Here is a 26,865-nt window from a genome sequence, read left to right as displayed (position 1 = left end):
ACATGCAGAAGAAGCAGTTAGCAGGGCAGGTGGTGGATGTGTACGATGGGTAGCAAAGGTGACTGAGCTAATGTAATTGATATGCAGCAAGGGAGTGAGATCAAAAGGATGTCTGGGATACCAGCTCCATCGGAGACCAAAATAGATTCTGATTAACAAACAATGATGTGTTAATATGATTCATTATGTGTCCTAGGTGAGGAGGAAGAGGACGGCTTTGGATACTTTTTTTTTCTAATCCAACAAACACCTTTGAAAGGACATTAAATAAGGGCGTCCACTGGGATTTCCCTCTTATCACATGGGAAAACACTGTTTGAAAATCACCCTAGCTGAAGGTACGAGAATACACCATCAACCAACGCTGGGCAGCTTTTTGCTCTCTCATCCCATCGTGGGTCAGAAGTTCAAAGTCAAAGCCCTTCAGCTGATAAAAAACTATCATTACATATCGATTGTAATTATGATTTTAACCCTCGCCCGTCCCCACCTCCCCTAAAAAAATAAAAACACAGAGGAAATTAAATCAATAGCAATTTAAGCGAGAGTGCAGCGGGATGTGAGATGCTTGTCTGTTATCTGATCCAACTGAAGCCGTCTAAGGGATCAAAATTGCCTCAATTCCTGCTTCTGAAAGTGGATGTGGAAAGGAGTGTCAGGTCGGATAGAGGTATGTTAACACTGCAACACAGGTCAGCAACAAGCACGGGGCAACTGTTTGTTTTCAAGAGCCCAATATGAGGTCAAAGACAATGTCTAACAGAGGCAAACATTTTTGCTTTTCTTTCTCTGCTTCTCTTCCTTTTCTCTCGTCCAGAGTACATTTCACAATATACGCCTGAATTTAAATAGAAGAAGAACAATATATCTTTAATAGTTTTTTAGTACAGAAAAATCTTTGCGCTGGTATTAGTGCCAGGAATGCTGCCAGACTTACATCTAGAGTCAGATTAAGGAAAACAGATTCAGCTGAATTCTTAGTTTCAAACCATAAGATCTAAAAAAAATCCCTTCCTACAGGAAATAGCAGCGGTTGATGGGAAAATATCACGAGTGCAAATCATGCGCTCAATGACACATCCAAACAAGTGATCACAGTACACACCGGCATTCCTAACGTTGTCCTTACCGGTCAAAGTGAGACAAAGGCAGCTACATACGATGAGAAGTGTGTTCATCCTCACACTTATGTTCAACTTCATCTTCATTTGTCCAGTGATGGCAGTCATGACATCTTTTTCCTGGTTTCCTGTGCCAACCAAAAGCTCCTCTCTCTCTCTCTCTCTCTCTCTCTCTCTCTCTCTCTCTCTCTCTCTCTCTCTCTCTCTCTCTCTCTCTCTCTCTCTCTCTCTCTCTCTCTCTCTCTCTAGTCACTTCTTCTCCACAGCTTCACCTGGATGAAACTCAAACACACCTTTTCTAGCTGAGGCGAATCAATGCACACCTCCTGGTGTGTTGCAGTTGGCACCTCCAGTTGGCACCTCCAGCAGCACACTCTGTTCAGCTCTCTCTCCTGCCCCTCCGTCTCTTTGTGGCAGTGCCTCCATGGGTGAAACCACGGCCTGATTGGGCACACGGGCTGGGAGTGACGGGAGGGCGGAATGTGTTTGTACTGGGAGGCCTTTGTGGCAGGCACCTGTTGGTGCTCACCAATCTGAGGTTAGCTGTGTGGGGACAGAGGGTGGGAGGTAGAGGAAGTGGAGGAGGGAGGTGGGACGGGGTAAAGGAATGGCAATGGGCTATGGGGTATGACAATGGAGATATTTTGGGGGGGAGAACAAGTGGGCAGGGTGGAGCAGGAGGCTGATCAGCGGGGGTTGACTTTCTGTGTGGACGGAGATGGATTGGTTCTGGTTGGAGCTGAAATAGTGTGTCATCTCTTAGTCATTGGACTTTTAATGCCTTTTTTTATTTTGTGATTGATCTGTCTCCCTGTTCTTCATCCCATCAAATATTCATTTTTCAACCTTTGTTTCCATTGTGCTCCAGTGTAAAGAATCCAAGCCAGGCCAATGTACCTGAGTTGACTTGATTTAAAAAAAAATAATTGGTATAACTAAGAAATGAATCCAATAGAATAAAACTGGTACTTAAATGAGTTGTGTGAATGTAACTGTTTCAGCTCTCCAACTCAAAGCTCATTAGTTTACGGGAATAACCTGTCATCATCATTTTAAATTTAAGCTCTTTACACAGCTGCAAGAAAGCATCCTAGGAAAAAAATTCAATAAATTAAAGCCACTGTGTGAGGAATTTTAACTTCCCAATTGGTGCCTCCCAGTGGTCGAATGAAAAAAAGATATGGTAGACACTGATAACATGTCCCATGGACCTGACCTGGGGACACTGAGCTCAATGGGCTGGAAGCAGCACACAGACTGGTCCCATAAAACTGATGGCTTTGGTCCAAGTGGCAACCCACCATGACATCACCCATCGGGTTTGTGAACTGTCGTTATCATCTCAGTTTGTTGGGGCCAGAAGTGGCCATATTTGGATGAGATGGGGGAGAGCAAGGGGATGATCTGATGAAGAAGGACACCTGCCCACCTATACCAGCAACCTGACATGTCAATCAAATCAGACCCCCCCCCCCCCCCAAAAACAAAAACTCAACAAAGTCTACCTAATGATGTAATTATTTTCAGGACTACCAGAACACTGATCAGGTGCAGTGAATTTTGCAAATAACACCAAAATTACTTTAGGGAAAATGTATTGATTTTTTATTTCATGACAGAATGTGACACTTTTTCAATGGGAGTCTGTTGCAGCCAGAAGTGTTTTGGAGCCAGCCCCCAGTGGCCCTTGGTGGTATTGCAGGCACTTCCACATTGGCTTCACCTTTCAGATCTGGAGACTGAATATTTTTATAAACTATTGAAACTTTATCACATAGTGGCTTTAAAGTGACCAGAATTGAGATGAAACCTTACCTTTTTTATAATGTGTCGCTCTTAAAATTACAAGCAAAATTTAACAGGATCTAACCCACAGGCCTGACATTATTTTAGTGATATCAGAGGGGTGATGACTAACAAAATAAAGCAGGAAAGAAACAAATTGTTTGAAAAGCAGTTAGTAGAGCAGAAAAGACATAATTCAACAGAGCTAAGCTGACATGATGTGACTTTATATCTCCAAGCATTTAAAGCCAATGTACTCTACAGATACTGTGGAGTGAAAACCTGCAGGATGAAGACTAAAATGATCAAACGTCTTGGCAAGGAGCAGTGAGTCAATAGGGATGGAGAGGTCTTACAGGATTTCATCAGAGAAAGTCTTGCTGATCGTGAGTTTGAGGTGAGCTTGAGGTGAGTGAAGACGTCAAGTAAAACATCAGAATGGAGATGGATGTTGTTGCCCTAGAAATGGTAAAGGAAGCTCTGAGACGTGAAGACCGAAAGTGTAATGATCGATGAAGTGAAGGCCTTGGAGTGAACTCCATATCCAGCTGTATCTCCGATCCTTCATGTTGCTTTTTATGAAGTTGATGTCAATATTTCAAGGGTCATAAAGTTTTTTTTTTTTAGCTGTTACACAAGCGAAGAAAATGCTCACCCCCCTACATCACCTACTCTCTCTCTCTCTCTCTACGTTTCACTTTCTATCCTCTCTTCCTCGTGCTGCTCAGGGTTTCCAGTGCGAAAAACACAAACAGGCCATAAATCAGCGCCAAACTCAGAGTCCAGGGAAGGGAAATGTCACAGACTTGCCGTCCTTCATGCCAGCACTCTCAGTATAAACACTGTACTGAACTGTATGTTTTCCAGCTCGTCTTATCAATGCTACAGTTTCGTGCAAGGTCAAGGTCAAGGTGTTAGATAATGAGCTGGGGACGGAAATGAGTGCAGTTCGGTGTCACGATAATGCTGCACAGAGGTCTGCAATGTTGAGCGGCTATCAGCACTGTCGCCACAGTGGGCTGCTAAGAATGACTGCACGCTCTCAGCCTTTACATGCTTTGGCTAATTGAGCTCACGGAGCATGTATGCACGGCTGTATTTACACATAGAAAATATCAGGGAAGCCCATGCAGCAGTGTCTGGTGACCAGTACTGACACGTGGGTTATTAATAGCACAGAGGGCAGGTGATGGAGACAAGGGTCGCGGCTCTCACGGCAGTATTCTGACAACAGATGGGCCCTTTGATATCACCCCCCTCAGATCTTTATTTAAAAGACAAAAACAAAATGAAAGCACAAGATTAAAAGGGTGCATATTTGTGCCATGTGAGGGAATCGTGAAGGACACGCAGTGAGCGTCATAGCGGGACATCGAGGGGTTTCTGTACGCTGGGAATTCAATAGGCTATTGGTGCAGCTGGTGAGGGGCATTGGTGTGCTGCTCCGCACTCCGCACATAAGAATAGCACTTCACGCACACGCACACACACACACGCACACACACACACACACACACACACACACACACACACACACACACACACACACACACACACACACACTCCGGCAAATTCTGACACAGGGAAATGAAAGGAATACATATTGCTCATTATAGCATCTGGTTTGTCTCGGTGTTTATGTGTTAACACCACATATGAATATCCAACGCTGGATCCACACTTCAGACGTCCAATATACTAAAATCCACACCAGTAGTTTAGATCGTAGTATTTACACACATGTAAGGTATGCTAACGATGACTCGGTAGGTATATTTCATGCAGAAATCAATTCCCTCACACATAGTTTTTATTTTATTTTAAATGAACAGGATAAAAAAAAAACTTGGTTTGTCAGCAGTGGTCTTGGAACAGTGGTGCAGCTGCAGGTCAGACAAATGCATTCTGAGATTTACTGAGAGTGTATCTTCCCTCCATATGAGGAAAAACTGAGGTTCTGCATGAGAAATGATACTTTGACACCATTTGTAGTGTTGGCAGGTAGCTTTTGCCTTCTGTACATGCACAGTGAAAGTTTCCAAACCTCCCCATTTCTTAAAGGGTGGCACGAGATGGTTTAAAGAAAACCAAACGTGCAGGTGCTTCAGGGGTATTTGAAGGGGTCAGTGGGTGTGTGGTTGAAGCTAGCATCGGCGAAGATGGCCAAGGTGCCGACGGTGGTGAAGACGACGAAGATCCAGAGGAACATGCGGTCCACCACCATGGCCACATACTGCCAGTCCTCTCTGAGCTGGACGAGGAAGGGGGCAAATTAAGAAGAGAGAAAAAAAAAAAGGAGAAGAAGGGATGGGAATGAGTGAGTATGAGGAAAGAGCAGCAGGGGAGGATGGGGAAAGAAAGACAGACAGAAGAGGCAAAAAAAAAACAGGGCAGAGATCAGAAACCAAATGAACCGTTGAAAGAAGGAAAACGAGCGAGGAATAAAAAGCTGGAAGAGCGTTACAACCGACTCTGACTCACAGCTTCGTAGTCCTTCTCAGCCTGCAGAGCCTTGGCGATGTACGTGATGGCGTCTATGGCAGATTTGAGCTCGTCCGGTAGCGTCAGGTAGCTACTGGGACCGTCAATGAACTTCCTCAGATCTGTACACATGCCCTCCGGCTGGAACCTACACAGCAACACACACAAATTAATGTCACAGAAAACTACCCACAATGCACTAAATGTTGTAATAGTACATATAAATCTGAGGACTGATTTAGGAGACACACACGATATCGACACACGCGCGCGCACACACACACACACACACACACACACACACACACACACACACACACACACACACACACACACACACACACACACACACACACACACACACACACACACACAGGCTTGCAGAATGAAGCAGCGTGCGAGCTGGAGTCGATCCACGCTAATTAAAAGCTGTAAAATAGTAAAGTGTTTATGAGGCAGGCAGCACGTCTCCTTTACCCTCTTCTGTAATTCAGAGAGGAATAAAGAGAAGGTCAGAGGGTCTCCCTGGGTCCCCCTCCACCAGTGTGGGAGCTACTGCTATACATCTGCTGACTGGGCTGCTCCAGAAGAAACATTGTGTGAGTGTGCGTGTGCGTGTGTGTGTGTGTTTCTGTGTTTACTTGTTGCCCCTCGGTTACCAACTGTCAGCTTATATTGGGTGCCAGGAGTTGCTGGGGGAAGCTGTAGGAGAAAGTTGGTACCTTCATAACTCTGCAGTCACTCATAAAGTTTCAAACAGTGGAGATCCAATTTGTTATTATTCTTTATTCAAATCATGACAAAGTCAGAAATCTTCCTTCAGTTTGTTATTCTGTAGAAGAAGGGGCTTCCTGAGGCACCGTTATCAGACTAAATTATATGATAAAGGTTTTCTATTCATTGTTTTCCCAAATCCCTCTTTTACTTTCATATTGTGTGTTATTACACATTCACATCTTTGAGCTTCATCAAAGTACATATACAAAGGCCTGTAACTGGCCACTTACAGTATGTAACTAAACCATGTTTACTAAACCATGTATATCATGGACAATCTTTAACATCTGGTCATGTCGAACCAAATACGGCTGTAGCATAAAAACCCCAAAGTGACCAAGCATACATCTTTTGAGTTCAACTTTTCATTTGTATGTGGCTCATGAATTTCTTCTTTCTGCTTTTAAAAGTTATGCAGTCTCACTTTAACACACAGCTACTCCTAAGAACTTGAAGCACTGGTCATAAAATCATCTTTTCTGCTCTGGATTGTGCACAGTGTGGTGCAGCACGTCCTTCAGCAATGACACATAGATTACCGTTGTCTGTTTCCAGCGGGGAGACAGACCCAGAGCTCTAATGCTCGTGTAACCTTAAGTAGAGATAACACATGATTCTCTCTGCAGGACATCACAGCTAAAATGATAATAGAAAGGGAATTGCCTCTTAAATTAAAGGATAGTTTTATTTAATCATGGGTCTTGTTTTTGTAGTGTTGGACATCATTTCTAATGGTTATGACAGCACGGTCCTCACTGAAGTCTGTGTTTAGATTGGGGAACTTAAAAATAAAAGTGTAGCAGCGGGGGATCTATAAACAGCAAAATAAAAGTTTAAAATGTTTTGTTGTTCAACTTTTTTTTCTTTTACACACACATCAATGGTCAGTTGACAATCACCTGCCTAAACCACTTGGGTCAAATGGAAAAAGATCACAACTGAAATATGAATGTGTAAAAGTAAGGTAGGTCAAAGTTGAAACTAGAAAGCTGATGTTTGCAATTGAACACTTGGTCATCATTTTACAGTTCATCTTTCTCAATGAGTTTGAGTTTGTTCAAAATAATGTATCAGTTATCTGTTTAGACCTGCTTTTTTCAGTGTTGCTGCATTTCAGCAGAGGTCAAAGGTCATTTTGACCAGTATCCTCTTTTAACAAACTTAAACTTCCCCATAAAACTTACGTTGTCTCCTCTTGGTCCTCCTGACCATGTCCAAACAAACACAACACTCAGATAGAATTAACATGATTTTCTTTGCAGAGCAGCTGCCTTTTCCAAACAGCTGTCTTATTATGAAACACCTCAAATATTAAACACCTCGGATTACATTTTTGGGAATGAAAGACAGGAAAAAAAAAAGAAAAAGTTAACGCGAGCTGCAGGTCAGGCAGCTCCCCTGCAGAGGGCAGTGTGGCACTGCATCTGTGACTGAACAACATTAGCAATGGAGTGTAACTTGGCAGGCAGGGCAGAGCAGATAGCTGCTTTGTATTCTCTGCATGATTTGGGGGGGGGGGGTTACAATGCAGCGCTGCCGTTGCTGCTACTCCTGTGAGTGAGGCAGGTGAAGAGTGTGCGACCTAAGAGAGGTGAAGCCCCATCAAGCAGAGAGCAGAGAGGGAGGGAGGGAGAACAAGCAGAGGCCCAGCTTGGCCTCCTAACCCCCTCTCCTCCCTTTTCCCTCCTTTATGGCTCAAAGTAGCACTTCATCAGCGAGAAGTAAATGACTATTCAGGAGACTAATTCAACTAAAACTGGCTGTGTCTGGTGCCAAGACATGCACTAAACCCAATTAAGAAGGTGTGTGTGAGTGTATGTGTGGTCACAGGAGAGATACTGCTGTCTCATCAAGTTGCTCCAACACACACACACACACACACACACACACACACACACACACACACACACACACACACACACACACACACACACACACACACACACACACACACACACACACACACACACACACACCCCTCCTCCCTCATCCCTCCTCCGTCACCCGTTCTTTCACCTCGACACGCAGCGTCCCGCTCCATCGTGTCACAGTCGATTTGTGTGGGTCGTTATTGTTTTAGCAACGATTCCCTCCCTCCAGACACATTTCATTTCTCACGGGAGGTGAGCCTTATAGGGCCAGCAACACACTGGGAAGATTTCGGGGTGCATTAATAGAGCAGCGGGAGGGCAGGCCAGTTAAGGATGTCACGTAGCTGATTGCCAAGTCCTCCACACTAACTAACTACCACAGCAAGGTCACCTGTTTCCTGTGTACACAGCACGGAGACAAGGGTTAGACTGATAGAACAGTTTGTCGCCAATTTGTGTGCCAGCGCTGGCCTCAATCCAGCTCCTTACTCAACAGCTTCAGGGGCAGCGCTCTGTAAAACTTTGGATGAAAACCATCAATCTGGTTTTCACTGGAGGTGTTTGGGTTCTGAGGTCTTTTATAGAGACCGTTCACCTTAAGAAAACTGGCTTCGTTTTGCATGATAATTCAAAAAAGTTCAATCCTGAAGCTAAAACCTTGTGCTTTTTTCTTCAGTCTGGTTGAAAATGCAAATAGAAGCGAGAGGATGGAGTCATGTACATGTTTCAATTTCATGAAGTAGAATGAGAGTTGGATTTCCCAGCACACGTGCAGGCTGTAGGGAAACATGAAGTGATTTTTTTTTTTTTTTGACTAAAAAACACAAAAAGCTTGGAAGCATTTTGTTGGTGCAGCAAACAGTGACTCAACAGGTGTGACTACAGAAAAGGTAAGAGACTACTGTTTTGTTGTGTATGCATCGATATTATAAAGTACTGCTGCTGTGATTGTTGCTGTGGTGTTCATATTTATAACTGGTATCTCTGTTTATAAGGGGTGATGCTTTCAAATGATGTACAATCTGATTCCGAATGGGCCGGTGTCATTTAAAATACAGGACCAGAATTTTACTGCGGCAGGTGTGTGTTATGGGGCAACTTGAAACTCCATGAATACTAAACACAGGAAATACTAAGTGGTTTGTTTAATTTCAAAGTGCTATCTAACATATTTGACAGTTTATTATTATTGTGTTTTAGATTTCAACTACTGCAGATAGTTAAAACCACAATAAAAGAGAGTACCATATGGTTTCTATATTACAATCATATCTATCAAAGATTTTATGTGTAGTGCTCTTGTTAAAGAATAGGTCAGCTATCATGTTTGAAGAGCTCTCTATGTAATAACATATCTTGGCGGTCTCTCATTTAATATGGATAGATCATCAAAATTTATGTCTCACTTAGATAAAAAGAGGTTTCTGCAGTAATGTTTGGAAATACATCTAATGGAATTACATCTTAAATAAAATTATTATTAATATATAGCCTCAATATAGAATTTACCCACTCACTTCATGAATACTATATGAAGTGCAGAGTAGCTAACACTGATTAAACATTTAATAACAATCACTTTCTAAGAGTAACTTCACATTCTTAAAATGATCCACAAAGTAAAACTGTCAGTTTTCAGTCAGTTTTGGTTTCTCATTATTCACACAGATTTAAGCAACAGAATTATCAGTGCAGTGTGTTTATTTGTCCCAAACAGTCAATGTATCAACTGTTTAACTCTTTTCTGAGATGAAGTGCAACATACGCAGCAACCAAGTGTGTGAACCAAAAATGTTCGCCTCACTTCACCGCTCCCTGCACACACACCCTGAACACACAGGCTTTCAAAACCACATTGTCCAAAACAAGCACAATCACAAGCATGACAACATATACATACAGAAGCTGGCGCTCATTACACTGGCCTCACCTGTTGGGTTTGGGGAACAATATGGATGAGTCAGGTTTGCGGATGAAGTATTCATCGGCGACTTTGCTGATGGCGACCATCTTTTTCTCACGGCGGGGTATGGTCTCCAGGGACAGGGGGGTCTCCACTTTTGGCCGCAGCATGCCGAGGTAAGGAGGCAGCATGTGGATGAAGATCTTGGTGGAAGCAGAAGTGAGTTACATGTGCAATTTACCATAAAGACAGTTTCAGTTTCTCTGCTCCTCCACTTCCCGTATGAAGAATTCACTGCAGTTTGGAGTTGTCAAAATATAAATGTATAGATGTTTATTTCTTTGCCTGAAAACCACATTAGGCAACATGAGGTTATTTAACTGTACTTTCAGTTCTTTTAGTAAACAGCTAGTTGGCTCACCCAGACCTCACGGATCCGTCATCTTTCCTGAAAGGAAAAATCAATTTGTTTGGATTCTTGTTTCATGATTTATGGGACAGCTGGAATGTACTTGCCCTGTATTTGCCTATTAGGGCTGAGAAATGAGTCAGAATGTTGAATTCAGCAGCGAGATAACCTTTGAGAACAGTCGCTGCTGAATGATGTGGGTGGAGAAACCAAATGGGCAAAGCGCTCCAATTCCTCAAAGTCCACATTCAAGGTGTCCTTGAGCGAAGCACATAACTCTGGATGGAGCACTTCAGTAAAGGACCATAGTTGTAATGGGCACCTCCCAAGTGTGTGTAATTAAAGTAGAAATAAATGTTTGATATAACCTGATAAAAATCAAGTTCATCCCTTTATATAACCATCAGATGGGACTCCTTGGCTGTCAGACTCGGAGCTGCCTTTCAAAAGAATCTCAGAGGACTCGGTGATAAAACAGTACATCAGACGGTCAAACGTTTGTCATGATCAATATCATAAATGTTGTAAATGGTTCCTTTATCTGCTTTTCAAGTTCTTTCATATCATTTCTTTGAAATACACTCTTGGCTAGTCTGTATTGACAGATGGATGTCAATAACAGCCCACTGGCAAGAAACACACTGCAGCTACAAGTGAGTGGTGGATTCAAGTGCAGCTACCTGACTTAGAAATTGTGAATTTATTGGTGATCTTGAGTTAATTCAGGAGAAAATATGTCCGTGTCTTTATGTGACATTGTCTATCCTTTTCTTTTACATTTTAACATGACAACTGTCTGTTCTCTGTGAAACAGAAGACGCCAAGTCACTCTCATTGTCATGATCACAGCAACAGCCAGATGACTGAGAGTTATAAGAGGTGACAGGAGATCTTTTTAAAATGTCCCACTACTTTTCTGTTTTGCTTCACTCCCACTGCTCCCACAGCAGCAGCAAACAGTCACACTTAGAGACAGCTGGTGAACATATTGGAGCACTTTGCAGCTACAGAAACACATTTTTCTCTCAGCAGCTGGTAGAGACCAAAATGGAGTTAAAAGAGAAAGAATTTAAGACCAAGCAGTTGGCCAGAAACACCACCTGGGAGAGATCATGTTTCTCTGGAGCATGTTGGATATTTATATAAGCAGCTTTATTGGACAAACTAAACTTTAGAAACTAAACCTCTAAATGATTCCATAGGTCTTTTGTACAAGTAGCTTATAATGACCTAAATTGACTTTTTAGAGCAAATTAACCTAAATTAGAGCCTGGAATTCATAACTTTTCAATGAAATTCACAACTTTGAATCAGTGGACATAATAAACAGAGAAACATTTGTGAATGAGGGAGGAGGCTGGGGAGGTGGAGGAAATTTGTGGCGGTTCCATAGTTGTTGTCGTTGAAGAGCGATGTGTAGAGTGTGGAGCGGGCAGAATGAATGAACAGTGCACAGATTTAAAGCGCACCAATTGGGAAGGGCGGACTGAAGCCTTTGTATGATTGGACAGGGAAGGGACCCGTGACAGACTCCATGCCTGCCTGAACTACCACGAAGTGCCATAAAACACACAGCTTCGTTCAAATCAAGGTGATTAAATGGTTTCAGGTCTTAGACTTACAGACCTCTACCCTCAATATTGGCTTTAAGAGCTCCTAAATCTGCTTTCTTATTGATCCTATATGACATATGATAGATTTCCCACGGCTTGGCATTTGATAATCTGGTAATATACTGTAATAGAAGAAACTGCACCTCAGAGAGCCTTTCTTCATCTACAAACACACTATTCCTCAACAATAGCTGCTGAAACTCAGTAAGTGTTGCTGCTAAGTCGTATGTGCTGTTTTGGCAGACCAGAGCTTGACACACAGAGACATTCGCGCTGCACTCGAGAGCATCCAAAGCACCACCAAGTCTCTGAGTTGCGTCAGAACAAAACAGAAGGAGGAGCTGAAAGCCATCAAGCCTCCATTTGACACCCAAAGGACCGTAGTAGGAGACCCGAAGAGAGAGATCTCAGCCCTGAGAGCCTCATCGGGTGCCGTGACCATCCTGGGTGAATGACTGGAGACAGAAAATGAGATGCTGAAGGCAGCCATGGAGATGGTGAGGGAAAGAAAAACAGCAGAGAAGATGTCTGGCTGGAGAATAAACACTGATAGTCCAAAAGTTTATCTGCCTGCTGTTTGTTGCTGGTCATATCACTTAAATTCAGTTTATTCAGTCTATTTAAGTTCTTGGTTGAAATGAGATGCCTGCTGATGCTGATAAGAGCCATAAAAGTGAAAAAAGCAGTCAAGTTGCAGTTTGTACAACAACAACAACAACAACAACAACAAACCCCTCCCTCCCCCATCAATCCACTTCTAAGCAGTTTGGGCCCATTAAACCATCCCAATCACTTGCATGCGTAGGAGCCTCTCCGAGGTGAACGTTCCCTGAAACCGAGACAGAACTCTGAACGAAGTACAGAGCTGCTGCTCACCAGCCTGCAATAAGCCTCTCATAAAGTGGAGTGAGGGCAGCAGCACTGATGGAGGTTAATGGGCTAACATGACGTTTAGAGTGTCGAGGGCTGTGTCGACAAGGACAGTGATCTGCCTCAACCCAAACTACGACCGCCTCCCTTACTGAATGAACACAAAAATTAACATTGCATTAATTAATCATTTCAAGGCCACAACTTACTACACCAATCAAATGAGGAACTGCTGCCCACAAAATATATGTTATGCTAAAATGTAATTAATTTTAGACTTACGTATGTTTGCATCATTTAGATTTCCTCTTAGAGCTCCTTGATCTACCGGGTAGATCGCGATCTACTTGTTGGAGACCCCTGGTTTAGATTATGTGCACATTGCCATGATTTTGCCACTAACAGGGTCATACAAGGAAATCAAATGCACTTTTGCATCTGATTTCACCTATTTGTTGTAATGAGTTGAATATATTGTCATGATCCTTAACTACTGTCACTTAGCTATTACCAATTTTAGTTCCCAATGTATAGTAAGCATATATTTTAAAATTTGATGGTCTATTTATATCTCTTGCCTTACTTCCTTATTAGCATGAATAATCTCCACCGTCCATCCCTCCAACTCTCTCTGAGGACACGCTGGCCGCTTAATGACATCGCTTTTACATCACTCACAGTGTCTCCCTTTGATGCTGATTGCAGAGAAAAAGGAGGCTGAGATATTAAAGATACAGAAGTGCCTTTATCTTTGTGATTCAGTAGCTGAAACTCTGACAAGAGAAAAGAAGGTTTCTGTTCTGAAATATAGCGCAGATGACTGACCTATCTACAGAGAAAAAAAACAACTCAAAGTCTAGGCACGCTTTGTAACTGAATATGCCAGAAAGATAAGAAATTTTTTTTTTTGAAGTACAACTGCTGGTTCAACAAAGACTTGAGCCTTCAGTGTTAAAATGTACCAAAGCATCAAAGATTGCTCCTTGTATGATACATTTTGTAGGCGGGGACCTCACCTTGCGAACCCACATGGGCATCTGGTGGGTGTTGGGGGAGCGGTGGTGCAGGTTGAGGACGACCACGCTGAGGATGACCGAGAACGTGACCAGGATCATGGTGAACATGATGTAGTTGACGATGAGGGGGACGCCCAGCGAGGTCTCAGGGATCTTATCGGCCAGCAGCAGCAGGAACACAGTGAGGGTGAGCAGAACGTTGATCGACAGACCCATCTTCTCACCTGGCAGAGAGAAAAAAACAATCAGTTTTATTGAGAAGGTGACAATTACAGCACCTTTCTTCAGGCCTGTGTCACAACTCAATTTGTTCTTCATTTCAACTGAGTGAAATCTACTATTCTAACCAGCATCTAGCTCGTGTAATTCACCAGCAATGACTAATGGAAAATGCATCACCCATTTTAAGTGAAGGTGATTAGCTAACAATGCCTCCCTGGTGCTTTCAGTAGTCATTTACAAACTGTGTTTAGCTCAGATTGGTTGGCGTGCATAAGCAATAGAGAAGCTGAAGTGCATCAGAGCAGTAAACGCTCCCTCACCAACTGTCTAAGCAGTGGCATTTCTCTTACTGACTCCATCACAATGCATCACTGGAAAGTTCAACTCCCTGGAGTTTCAATTTGCTTTTTTATGAGGAGTATAACTCAGCCTCGGAGTCAATTGTCAAAAGTCATATGCCTGGCTGCTGTATTAATTGCACAAACCAAACACACAGTGGTATACTAGTTTACACCTAGGTAAAGATTACCTAATGATTCAATGTAAACTGTCTGTCAAACTATGTAAGAATAGAGAGTAAAGTACAGTATCATTGAATACTCTCAGTGGCTGGGCTGTATTTCTGTATCGGATCTGTCGTGCTCCAGGAAAACAAGTATCTGATAATTCGTAAATGGAATCTCTTTGTAATTGGACAAATGTGTGATTTAAACAGACCACACAAACTCAATTAGAAAACGGTATTAGCTGTTTTAGAGATCAATAACAAGGCAGTGTAATTGTAACCAACAATACCTCGAGGTGGAACTGCATCAGCTACTTGTCAGATTGCCACAGAAAGGGAACAAATCTTTATCTTTAAATTAGCTCAAAATCAAGTGAAATAACTATATTTTTCCACAGAAAGTACCAGCATCTGGGGGCAGGTAGAAGTTAAAGATGGCGATGATGGTGATGAGGATGCAGGGGATGATGATGTTGAGGACGTAGTACAGAGGCTTCCTCTCAATGATCAGGTAGAAGGTCATGTCCTCATACAGGTCATCATTCATGTTCTTCCTGCTCGGCTTGTGTCTGATGTACCACTCGCCACCCTCTGGAGAAACATTCACAGCTTAGGCATGTAGGAATAATTTAAATTAAGATCAGCACATTAAGAATTTTTGCGACGCAAGCAACACATCTGCATACCACAGGAGGGTCCGAACTAAAGTGCAACCACAGTCAAAGAGGTAGAAACACTCCTGTGACCACACCAGAAATGTTAAGCAAGATCAAACATAAAGTACCTTAAGAGAGAAAACTAAAGACTGCATCATGTCGTCATTGCTCACCACTGAAAGCCTCGTCTAACAGGATCTCACGGATCTCGTTGCCTTTTGCGTCCAGGGCATACTGCAGGTCGATCTCCGTCGAGTCATACGTGTAGGAGCGGAACTGCATGGTGCAATTCTGCCAGTCAAACGGGAAATATGTTACCTAGACAGAGAAACAGGAGTGTAAACAAGTCAGAGAGGAGGAGACAAAAGTTTTGAGAAGCTTGTATATCTGTGTATGTTCACCTTGACTCCACAGGCGCTGCAGTAAAGAGCAGGGGGAGTCCAGGTTACCCTGCCGTTATTATAGACCTGAACATGGACATGCAGGGCCACATCAAACACCCCATCATTACTGCAAACACAGATTTGAATGAGTTAAAAAAATTATCTTGTGTTTTGTATGGCAATGTATCATGTTGTATTGTTTCGTCATATCATATCAACTCATATCGTATCCCACCGTATCGTATGGTATTGAATTGTATAATATGTTATAGTATCATATAGCTTTGAATGTATCGCATCACATCCTATCATAGGCATCATATCACATACCCTAGAATTGAATGGTATCATATCACATTGTATCATATCTTACTGCATCGTATCCAAGCATATGGTATTGTATCATTTCTTATCGTATCATATCTTACTGCATTGTATCGTATCGTACCATATCGTATCATATCGTATCTTACAGCATCGTATCGCACTATATCACATTGTATGGCATCGTATTGTATCGCATTTTAAAGGATTGTAACATAGTATATCACATTGTTTCGTACCGCATCGTATTGTATCACATAATTTTGCATTATGTCTTATCACACTGCATCGCATTACATTGTATTGTATCATATTTCACCACATGGTATTGTACTGCATTGCATCGCACTGTATAAGATCAAGAGGGATCCTGAGTTGGAATTTCACCTGAAGCCTTCGCTTCATCTCATCTCACTTCCTCTCACTTCGTCTTTGGGTCTCTTTATTTTCTACACGTAAGCACAATTTTGATCAAAAGAGAGAAAAAGTCAAGCCTGCAAGCACGTGTCTAATCATTGAAATCACATCGCTCCTTCCATTCTCTCACCACAGCTACAGAGTGCATCAACATTTGGCTGCAGTCCCATCCAACAAGACCGCACATTAAAGCACTTTTAATTGGCACGGACGGAGAGAAGAAAGTCGACCTGTTTCACAGGGCACTTCTGAGTGCAGCGCTAATGTTGGACGTATACAAAACGGTTTTGGCTGTTGTGCTCACAACACAACACACAACAAAGACATCAAGTCAATTAGACACAGATTTAGCCTTCAGTGCACAGTGTTTGACTTTTATGGCTCTGGCAGTGTAACAGGGATAAACGTGTGTCCTTTAAGAGGACCCTCCTAAAACCCTGTCCCTGTGAAGGTGCTGCTGCTGCTAAAATGAACAGCATTGATCATACAGACACACAGAAGTATACACACCTTTGCATTTGAGTTCATGTACATGTTTGTGTGTATGTGTGTGGTTCCAATTGGACGCCTCACGAGCTAAAGTGGTTGAGCAGTGCCTTCAGCTCAGATATTAGAGAGCCATGCTGCTAAATGGCCTATAAAGTGTTGATGAACAGAGCAGTGGGCATATTTACAGTTGTATTAATGGGATTGTGTGTATGTGTGCAGAGATGGAGGAAAAAGGACTACACTGTTCTTAGTATGAACGTTTTTTAATATCACACAATGACGTGTAGTTTTTCCAATGTACGTGTGCTGCACTGTAATGTAGATGGTAACTTAGAGTCCATTGGCCGCAGCTACTACTTGTTCCTGAGTCATTGCATCACAAACCATCTGCTGCCACGGTAGCCAGTGTACCGATATGTGCAATATGCAGAAGCACTTCACTTATTACTCGTATATAGCGGTGGAAAGTAACCTAGTACACTTACTCAAGTGCTGTATTTAAGTACAATTTAGAGGTGTTGATACATGACTTCAGTATTTCCATTTGATGCTCCTTCACGCTTCCACTTCATCACATTTCAGAGGGAAATAGTCATTTTTACTCCATTACATTTGTTTGAGCTTTTCAGATACGTATTTTATTCTTAAAATATTTGATCAGTTGCTACACATGGATTAATATACACAGATTAGATGTTTCAGTGCTATGAAATTAAATTATCTCATCCATGACAACATTAAAATGCTGATCACTTGTACAAGTTTGAAGTAATATTCCAGTAGTTCATATGATAAATATAACATTATAAAATGGGCCATTTTGAATAATGAGTACTTTTACATTTGTTCATTTAAAAAAAAATTCTGCTGACAGTATTTAATGTACTTTTACTCTATTAAGATTTTGAAAATAGGACTTCCACCACTGTTTGTGTGCAGCTGGGGAAGTGAAGTGATTCCCTGATGATGCATTTCATTTGCTACTCACTTTGTCTTTTTGTACATATACCACCTTGGCTGCTTTAAATGTGTCCAAAAAGACATCTTGAACTTGTCCTAGTCTTATCAGGCATTTTTAAGATATCGCATTTGCAAGAAGGGGATGGACAGCTAGGACAGATGTAGGGTCACGGTGACCTTGGCTTTTGACCTTTGAACCCCAAAATCTAATCAGTTCATCCTTGAGTCCAAGTGAACATTTTTGTACCAAATTTGAAGAAATTCAAGAGAATGTGACAGACGAATGGATGGATGGACGTGAGTGGAATCATGTAACAGTTATTACCAATTTCTTATATTGCTATGTCTTATGACAAGTGTCTCTCAGATAGAGAAGGGAACACATCAATATGGGAAGTTAAAAACAAACTATCCCTTCGGGACAACTTACAACCCAGAATAAAACAAAAACAGAGCACAGTGGCTAAACAGTTTTTCCTCTCAACTTTTTTTGTGGCTGATTTAATTAATGTGAATGTAAGTTGCCGTTCTCATGCTTACTTGTTGATGAGGACAATGTCAGGCAGCCAGACCTTCGCAGCAGGGACACGCAACACCTCAATCCCATCATTCGCTTTCGGTTTCCATGTCAGCCGGTGATCTGTCCATTCCTGAAAAATTAAAAAAAAGTCCTTTTGGGTCTAAGAATGTGGGAATTACCCAAAAGTACATAAAAAGTGTGCGTGTGTATGTATGTGTGGAGATATAAAGTGACACGAAGACTTACCAGATTCATGACAACAACCGTGCTCATTTCTTCATTTTTCATATTCTGAAGGAAAAATAGAAAAAGGAAATGGTAGACCCAATCATTGTTTTAGATTCAGATGCTTTGGGGATCTTATTTGCACTTGTATACACAGAGAACACTGCAACAACATGTTCCATGAAGTTTTAAGCCCACTTCAGATCAACGATTCACAACGAGATGAAAGTGTTGCAGGCAAACGTTACAGCAGTGTGCTGCCTTTGGTTGTTAGAGTAGACAAAAACTCCTCTGGAGCTGACCTGCTCATGAAACCGACGGGAGAAACTGACACAACAGGGGAGATCTCCTGTCTCAAGTTCACAGCGTTGATTTGCATGAGCCCCCTGGGTATTATGTTGAGGCACCCATAGTCAACTCTGAATTCTTGACCCTTTTTTTCCTCATGTTTTTGTTGTTTCATCTCTAGTAAAAATGCACCAGTTGAAAGTAACACACCACCACTATCCTTATTCATGTTTTAAGATGCTACAAATTCTGTCCAGACACGCAAAAAGCCTGAAAAGTCGGCAGCTACGATGGAAGAATTGCTGCTGTAGAGATGTTAAATTGTATCGTCCTGTCACTTTGGTGTAAACTGACAGGTTTCATAATGTTGCCGACTGCAGAATTGCAAGCAGTTGCAAGTTTCATATCATCTTGTCGCAACTCTTTGGTCTGAACTGTCCCAAATGGTGACAGTAGTTTTCAAAACGACCGAAACATTGCTTCCTGCAAATATTTCCTGGGTTTATTTTTGATATTGTTTTATTTGGAGTTTTTGCTGAATATGCTTTCTTGTTTTCTTTCAGTCTATTGTATATATTAAAAAATTTCCCCTCGGGGATTAATAAAGTATATACCTACCTACCTACCTACCTACCTACCTATATTTAAGTATGCCATGTGAAGATTAGCTTATATTATTTGGCCTAGCTCACTCCTCGTTCACAAACACACCTAACAACACTTTTAAAAAGGGGCTCACTGATTAACTCAAAGTAATAACAGAAGTTAAAAGGGAGGGAAAGGAACCATTTGTTGCACGAGGGTCATTTTTGCCTCTATAAAGTGAGCAGCACTGCATTGTCGGATTTTGACCAGTGGAAACCAACAGTGACGCCACCCATTGGTTTGTGAACTGCCAGTATGAGGGCTGGAGATCAGATTTTGGCCGCCACCATCTTGCTAGTTTGGAGTCAGAAGTGACCATATTTGGACAATTAGAGGAGGATCCCAACCTCTAGTGGCCCTCGGTGGTATTGCAGTTTATTGCACTTCCTCATTGGCCTAATTTTTCAGACCTGAAAGCTATGTCCACTTTTATGTACAGTCAGTGGATTGTTACCAGTAATCACATGGTCCTGGCGGGAAGCAGGAAGGCCGAGCTGCGTTAAGCCGGGCCTGCTATTTAAAACACCAGGAGGAATGTCAGCGAGACAGCTGGGACCGACACAGAGAGGAGGGGGCGGGGGGTGTCAGATGCCGACTTAAACCATCTCTCTCCCAAACACAAAGCACCTATCTCATTACTGACCTATCACTCACTGATACTTCCTGTAACTCTTTCAATTCACCTCAGGATGTCCCTCTGCGCCGGTGTTAGTAATAACTGTGCAGTTTCCCAGCTGACGGGTTCTGGACAGACGAGGGACTGAGCGTCCAGTCCAAAAGGGGCCCCGTGTGACTTCCTCCCCAGATTGAGACTGACCTTGAGTGGAGGTATAAGCAGCATTCTCACTGTAGATGTGCTGAGGATGCATTACACATGTATGTTGGCTTAAATGCCACAAAGAAGAGAGGCGAGGAGAAAATAAAGAACACATAAAGTGACCTGGTGTAAGTGTGTTTGTGTACTCACTTGTTGTCTTTTTATGCAGTCACACAGGCAGACTGAAGACCAAAGACTGAGGAGTCATCCATCAACAAGCAGACATGTGTGGTTAGTTTGGTTATAGACCTTAATGTGTCCAACTTTGCCAAGCACACATTTGCAGAAGTAAATCATGTAGGAATCACAGAGGAGCAGCATGGACGACATCAGAATCGCAGGAGGGTTCTGATTCTGAAGCCACAAACATGAACCTACATATTGTACAAGTTTTTATTCTCAGGTCCTTTTTCAGGGTGTACTAAACCTAAAAACTACCTAACTAAACAGTCTTCAACGTTATTTAAAAGTAAAATTAAGCCATTAATCAACATTTTGTTTTGACCTGAGTCCCTATCTGTTAGCCTGGCTGGGCCCCACTACTGCTAACAGCTCCCTGTAATTTTAGTCTGGAAACTCTGCTCGCAAGAAGGTTCGCACAGCAGGGCGGACCAATCAGCAGAGCAATGACGTTGATGTCAAGTGTTTGTTTTGAAATGCAGTTCCAACAGTGGTAACGATGGTAGAGTTAGCTGAAGCAGTACCAACAGTTGTTGCAATGCTTACAAATAGTGAAGAATTGAAGTCGGAGCCAGAACAGCGTAGGTAGACCAGTGAACCTGGATCTGATAACACCAGGCGAACTATCTACAACAGCAGATACTGGTTTTGTCTTTGTATCTACGATGTACTCAATTCTGAGGTGGTTCCATTCAAGTTTACTCAGTAACATTATTTCCGCCCTGAAAACAGAGAGAGACGTAAGCACACGGCTGACTTGTATCTGCTACGTATGTGCTATATGGTATTTCAAGTATATTTTCTTTACTTGGTGTCGGAATCTGTTTGGACAAATATTCTTTAGGAAACAGCACCTTCTCCACTGTGATGTTGGTGGAGAAACAACACATAACTATTCTTTGACTTTCTTCTGACGTGTGAAATTGCTGGTTAGTGTGTGTTTGTGAATGCTCCTCTGCAAAAGGTTTTTGCGTTGGGGTTGTTTTGCGTCTCACCAGTCCCACGAAGGAGGAGAGGACCATCCCCACGCGAACCACTACTCTCTCCTCAGGGCTGCGAGCTGGTCGGACCTTCAGGTTGTAGCCAGTGAACAGACTCTTCATCAGAGCCTGCTCCACATCTGCGGCACCTAAATGACATATAGAGATGGATTGTAAGGCGAAGTTTAGTCAAGATTTCAGGTTTCAGGCTGAAACTCATCCAAACCCTTCGCTGGTAGTCATTTTAATTTAACAACCTGGAAACACACCATTAAGCTTTATACTGTATGTCGCTGCCGGGTATGCAGCAGTGCCAATATTAACATCCGGTGGTTACAGCAGTGAAATAATTTAGTGCAAGTGTTCATTTATAATGTCGTCCACTGCCTTCCTCTCTCACAGCTTCGAAAATGAACCCAAACACCTTTAAATTAGGTTTCTTCTCGTTTTTCTGTGCAAAATCCCATCACGCTGGTGGACACTGATTGACAGGGAGTGTGCGCTGTGCATTCAAATATGACAACCAATCAACTCTCTAGCTCGGTGGCTGAGCCAGTAGTGTGCACCAAGTGGATGCATGCCAAGATTAGTGCATAAAGCGGGATGTGCCTCCCAGCAGGAGGCTAGTTAAAGAGCCAATGAGAAATGAAATCTCTGCAAATTCAAACACTGAATTAAAGATTCAGCTCCAAAGGTAACTGACAAGACAGAAGTCTCACTTTCTGCCTCACCGCCCACTCACATCAACTGTAGAGTGAGCAGGTGAAGCAAGAAGGTACACATTCAATTCAAATGAGTGTTGGGAGGGTGAGCGAGTGACTGCTGCAGGAGAGGAGAAAGTTGGGGAGAGTTTGACTTTTGGTAATGAAACAATGATGTGGTGTAAAAAGATGAAGGCCAAATGTGTTTTGCAGCTGTAAAAACCTATTATCTGTCTTACCTCTTAATAAAATAATGTAAAAGTCAGATCACACCAGTAGTTAAATGACAAAGAGAATTGAAGCAATTATGAGCAGCAAATTAAATTTGACATTTGTTTTGTTTCAAGATCAACTTTGGTGAACTTGGACCTGCAAATTGATGTGACGACCTTTGAAGGGAGATGGAGAATCTAAATGCAGGACGTTTTTGTGGTTTATTAACTGTTATTGACTCCTCAGCTAGAGGATAAACTTCCCTACAAAACAGGTATAGTTTGGAGTCATGAGAGTCAATGGTACAAATATGTCTTGTAAATAAACTGTGTGAGCTAACAAGCCGATTAACTGACAGTCAGCAGGCTTATTAGCTCAGAGCTATATTCCCCCTTCAGTAGCTCTTTACTGAAATGAATGGTGGCCAAGGCTGAGAACAGAAACCAGGAGGGAGTACAGACAAAATAGAGAGTCGTCTGGAGAGCTATTGACTAACCAGACCTGGCCCGGTTGAGTAGCATACAAGCAGTGATCTGTTCGACTGCAGCAGTTTGTCAACTATTCCTGTGAGTAGTCACAACGCCATCAGACTTTTACAGCGATGTATTTTGTAAAAATGTGCAAATTCATTTAACTTTGCCCGTTTCTGATGTGACGCGGCCTTTAAGGGTTTCTTGATGGATGTCTGTAATTAGATAATATAATTTTAGGTACAAAAAAATGCCAAGTCTTTATAAACATACTGTAAATTAACATGTAAAACACCTGTGTTGTGTAACTCTGAGGCCCTGCAGCCTCTATTAGCAGCAGTGATAGGTCTCAGCGCAGGCCTGCGAAGTCATGAACCTCCCCAAACCCCAACATTTCCATTGCTTTGGCTTTTGGTTCACAAGTCCTGTTTTACCTCTACCCATTTCCTCGTCGGTATTGGAAGGTTAGAAACATTTATAATCAGCAGCTTTGGTGACGCAGCATTCATCAAGTTTGGCATCGCTGTGGCCTCAGCAAGATCGGACCTGACAGGAATAAATGACGGCGATCACCCAGCAAGGCACCCCCATTAGCTAGGCACAGGGAAGCACGGCTGCTGATGGGCGAGGGATGGGACGTTGTTGAAGGCTAGAATTTACCATTTTTATCTCTTCCCAGTGCAGATGACTCGGTAAATACCAAGATGGACGAAGGCACAATAAGATCAGTTGAGGTAAAACTACGATGCAGGCCGCTGCGGGGCAGGTGACTGGTTGGTATTGCACTGGACATGTTGAGCTTTGCTCTCTCGATGTTGCTCTGCAGAGGAGAATATATGACAGTTCCCACATGAAGAGACACTTCAATGGTCTTTCAGCTCTTTTCTCGATAACTCCAGTAAACACACTCACTGATTAGTGATACACGAGTTCAACATTGACAGTGACAACAATAAAGTCCGATATAAACAACATTATAGTGAGTGCATTGTTTGCAGTAACCATAGATCAGTTATTAAATCAATTGTCTGAAAACTGGAAAGTCATTTATTTCTCTGAAAAATGGATCCCACTAACCTGTCAAAAATTTTTATGACTTCAGTTTACGACTGCTGTGAGTCACTCGCAGTCCTTTCCAAACATAATCTGTCCTGTTTAGTTTTTTGTAACCTCTGTCTACTTCCTTCATTTCTATCAACTCCGGCTTTCAATATTAGCACGAATACACTTGTGCCCTGCATCTGTTGTTAATGCCAGGATTATACAATTTGAATTTAGAGAGCGTGACACTTTGTTAATCACAACACTGATGGTTTTTGATGTGCAGCCAACAGAATGATGAAAAATAATTCTTAATATTCTTAAATGCCAGTCCGATGTCCCTTTGTTGTACAATTTCAATTAAAGTTTGTATCTGTGATATATTAAGTTGATATATTTGACTTATTAATCCCACAGTGGGGAAATTCAGTGATGGTTATTTTATGGTAACTAATATATTTATATTTATATGTTTTATATATTTTTTCTTATGGGCTATATTCTTTGTCTGTTCAACACTTTGACCCAGGCTAATATAAATCAATACTTTTATGTACTGACACTGACATTCACAATCATGACTTTGGTTTTGATTCTGACCAAAATATCTTCTAACGGCTGGACTGCCTGGAAATTTGCCACAAATTGAATTCATTCAAATCCCCTGACTATTAACCAAGAACCATCATCAGGACAGATTTCTGTGGCATTTCAAAAACATTTAGTTTATAACCAAATATCTTCAAATCTCAAAACATTCTCCCCTTCAGCTGTGCTCTGCGTTTACCAACAATAAGATGGTAAACCTGCCAAATATGACCTGCTAATTTCAACATGTTGGCATGTCAGAGTAATAAGACATTAAACGTGCTAAATATTACCTGTGTAACACAACTGGTTGTCATAGTCAGCACGTTCACAAAAGTACAGCTTTCCATGTGAGTGTGCTAAAATGCTGAAATAAGACAGGAATCCTGTTAGAATGCTAATGTTAGCGTTTAGCCCAAAGCAATGCAAGTACAGCCTTGAAGAGCCACCAGCATTATTGTAGAATTCTTGTTTAATAAGACCATATTTCTGTGGAGTGTTTATATAACATCTCCCAAGTTTGTGCTGTGTTGATGTTAAGAGTCTATTTGGTGTGTGAAATTACAATTGTTTTTTCAATGAGGCGTTAAACACTAACACTCATAAACACTAGAGGAGCGTACAAAAGCAGTCAGCACGTAAACTGCCAAAACTGTAACTACTGCCAAGCATATTATCTTTAACCAATCTATGCGCCTTGTTAAACAAAAATATAATTATTGTACCTTTAATAGTCCCATAAATGTCCCAGAGACACAATCATGACTATGGTATTACTTTGGAGGTTTTCAGTGTTGATCTGCTCTTTACTGGTGGGTTTCTACTGTTATGTGGCATTCTAGGTTAGGTTAGGTTAGGTAGTTACTTTATTCATCCCCGAGGGGAATTTTTTTTTTCTCGCTACAGCAGCATACAGGAAGCAATAGATAATAATAGAATAATAGAAAGCAATAAAATAGCAGTAAAAATATAAAATATAAAATATAAAATGCACAGTATATACAGTACAGTATATATCTATATATATTATATACAAACAACCAAGAACACAGACAACAGTGTTTTTCTAGATGTGTTATCAGTGTACTATCCATGTATGTATTATATGACTACAGCTCTGTTACATGGGTACATTGAGACCAGCCTTCACCTTACCTCCCAATGTGCTCAGGCTACATAAGCAACATGCCAGCAGGAACAGATCCAGGCTTTTCATCTCGACCCCCTGAACCAAACTCTTCTCTCCTCCTCAAAACAGATCCTCAGCGGGTTAATCCAACTTCTTAAACTTCTTATTATTATTATTTTTCTTTTCCCGTGCAGATCCCTGGGACTGTTAAGCGCTGAGCTTTAGTTTGGTCACTGTGGACTGTTGTTGTCTGTCAGTCAGGCCAGCCTGGCCAACTGCTGGGTGCTCCAATTACCTCCAGGAGGGAGGGGAGGCTGTGCATGTCACCCCCTCAGTCAGTGAACCAGGCTATGACTCTGTCCAATGACAGTTTACAATTCAGGGATTCTCAAACTGTGGCTGAGGAACCTACAGGAGTCCTTGAAGGGCCTATGGGCCGGTCCTTCTGTGACATAATCGTAGACTGTATATAATATATGTGGAAGTGCCTTAAGCTGCAATACCACCAAGTCCCACTGAAGGTTGGCTCCAAAAAGCCTCTGGATCCCTAGACTCATTCAATTTGTCTCATTAAATACAAAGTCAATAAATTTTTTCCACAAATCATTTTAGTGTTGTTGGCTATAGGCCCCACTTCTCATTAGTTTTCTAACCCGAGGTCTACTGCCAACAGGATGGAACAACTGCAAACGATTCCCTATGAAGTGTGGCCAGATTCATGGAGCTTCGCAGCAGACGATTAGATTTCTGGTGGTCCATCTGAAAATAATCCCATCATTAATTAGAAAATAATCTTCAAAAAGCCGATTTTGGGGGCGTGTCTGTTTAATTGACACGCTCACATTTACACACGACAGGACTGTGGGAGAAAGCTGAAGCACCTGGAGAAAAAAAACACACCAGAACATGCAAACCTCACACAAAGAGGTCCCAGACAACCAATCGGTTCAAACCCAGAACACGTATCTCAGCCTGAACCTCTCCAACCTCCTTACAACCCTGTCAACCCTTCTGTCCCTGAAACTGCGTTCCCGAGTCTGAGGGCTTCGAGTAAAGTGCATCTGTCGTAATTCATTCCGTTCCTCCAATTTTGATGTATGCTCTGGTTTTTCAGTACGGAAAAACAAAACGCGCAGGGCGTCACGTCCTGCCACCTAACCAGGCATATAGAGGTGATGCAGCAGCCATTATTTTCACGGTTTAACGCGAAGTTGATCCAGGCGTTTAACTGCCAGACACTGCTGTATTTCCTGAAGGCCCCTGCAA

General features: G+C 42.0%; 1 protein-coding gene across 2 annotated transcripts; it reads right to left on the bottom strand.

The window, feature by feature from the left end:
• Nucleotides 1–4,708: 4,708 nt before the first annotated feature.
• Nucleotides 4,709–25,876, bottom strand: chrnb1 (cholinergic receptor, nicotinic, beta 1 (muscle)). 2 transcript variants are annotated; one of them, XM_069714162.1, is made up of 11 exons: nt 25,626–25,876; nt 21,473–21,606; nt 18,569–18,613; nt 18,343–18,452; nt 15,631–15,739; nt 15,403–15,547; nt 14,979–15,164; nt 13,847–14,070; nt 9,966–10,141; nt 5,388–5,535; nt 4,709–5,157 (listed from the first exon to the last, which is right to left on the bottom strand). In XM_069714162.1, the coding sequence occupies exons 1-11, from the start codon at nt 25,684–25,686 to the stop codon at nt 5,011–5,013; spliced, it is 1,485 nt and encodes a 494-aa protein (XP_069570263.1). In that variant the 5' UTR covers nt 25,687–25,876; the 3' UTR covers nt 4,709–5,010. The 2 variants fall into 2 exon arrangements, with proteins under 2 accessions (XP_069570263.1, XP_069570264.1); XM_069714163.1 differs by having other exon boundaries at nt 4,709–5,152.
• Between the last annotated feature and the right edge of the window lie 989 nt (nt 25,877–26,865).

The sequence above is a fragment of the Brachyistius frenatus genome, unplaced genomic scaffold (genome assembly GCF_029030835.1).
Source record: "Brachyistius frenatus isolate BFR_SWC_R1_liver_20210118 unplaced genomic scaffold, ASM2903083v1 Contig_127, whole genome shotgun sequence".
Lineage (NCBI taxonomy): Eukaryota > Metazoa > Chordata > Actinopteri > Embiotocidae > Brachyistius > Brachyistius frenatus.
The sequence above is the reverse complement of the archived record's forward strand: the minus strand, read 5'-3'. Positions and strand labels throughout refer to the sequence as shown.

Excerpts from the sequence above, each read along its gene's own strand:
- chrnb1 (XM_069714162.1), bottom strand. The coding sequence starts at position 25,686 with ATGAAAAGCCTGGATCTGTTCCTGCTGGCATGTTGCTTATGTAGCCTG. Across the intron at positions 18,453-18,568 it reads CGGTTGTTGTCATGAATCTG|GAATGGACAGATCACCGGCT; the intron begins GTAAGTCTTCGT and ends TTAATTTTTCAG. Across the intron at positions 5,158-5,387 it reads CTGAGAAGGACTACGAAGCT|CTCAGAGAGGACTGGCAGTA; the intron begins GTGAGTCAGAGT and ends TTCCTCGTCCAG.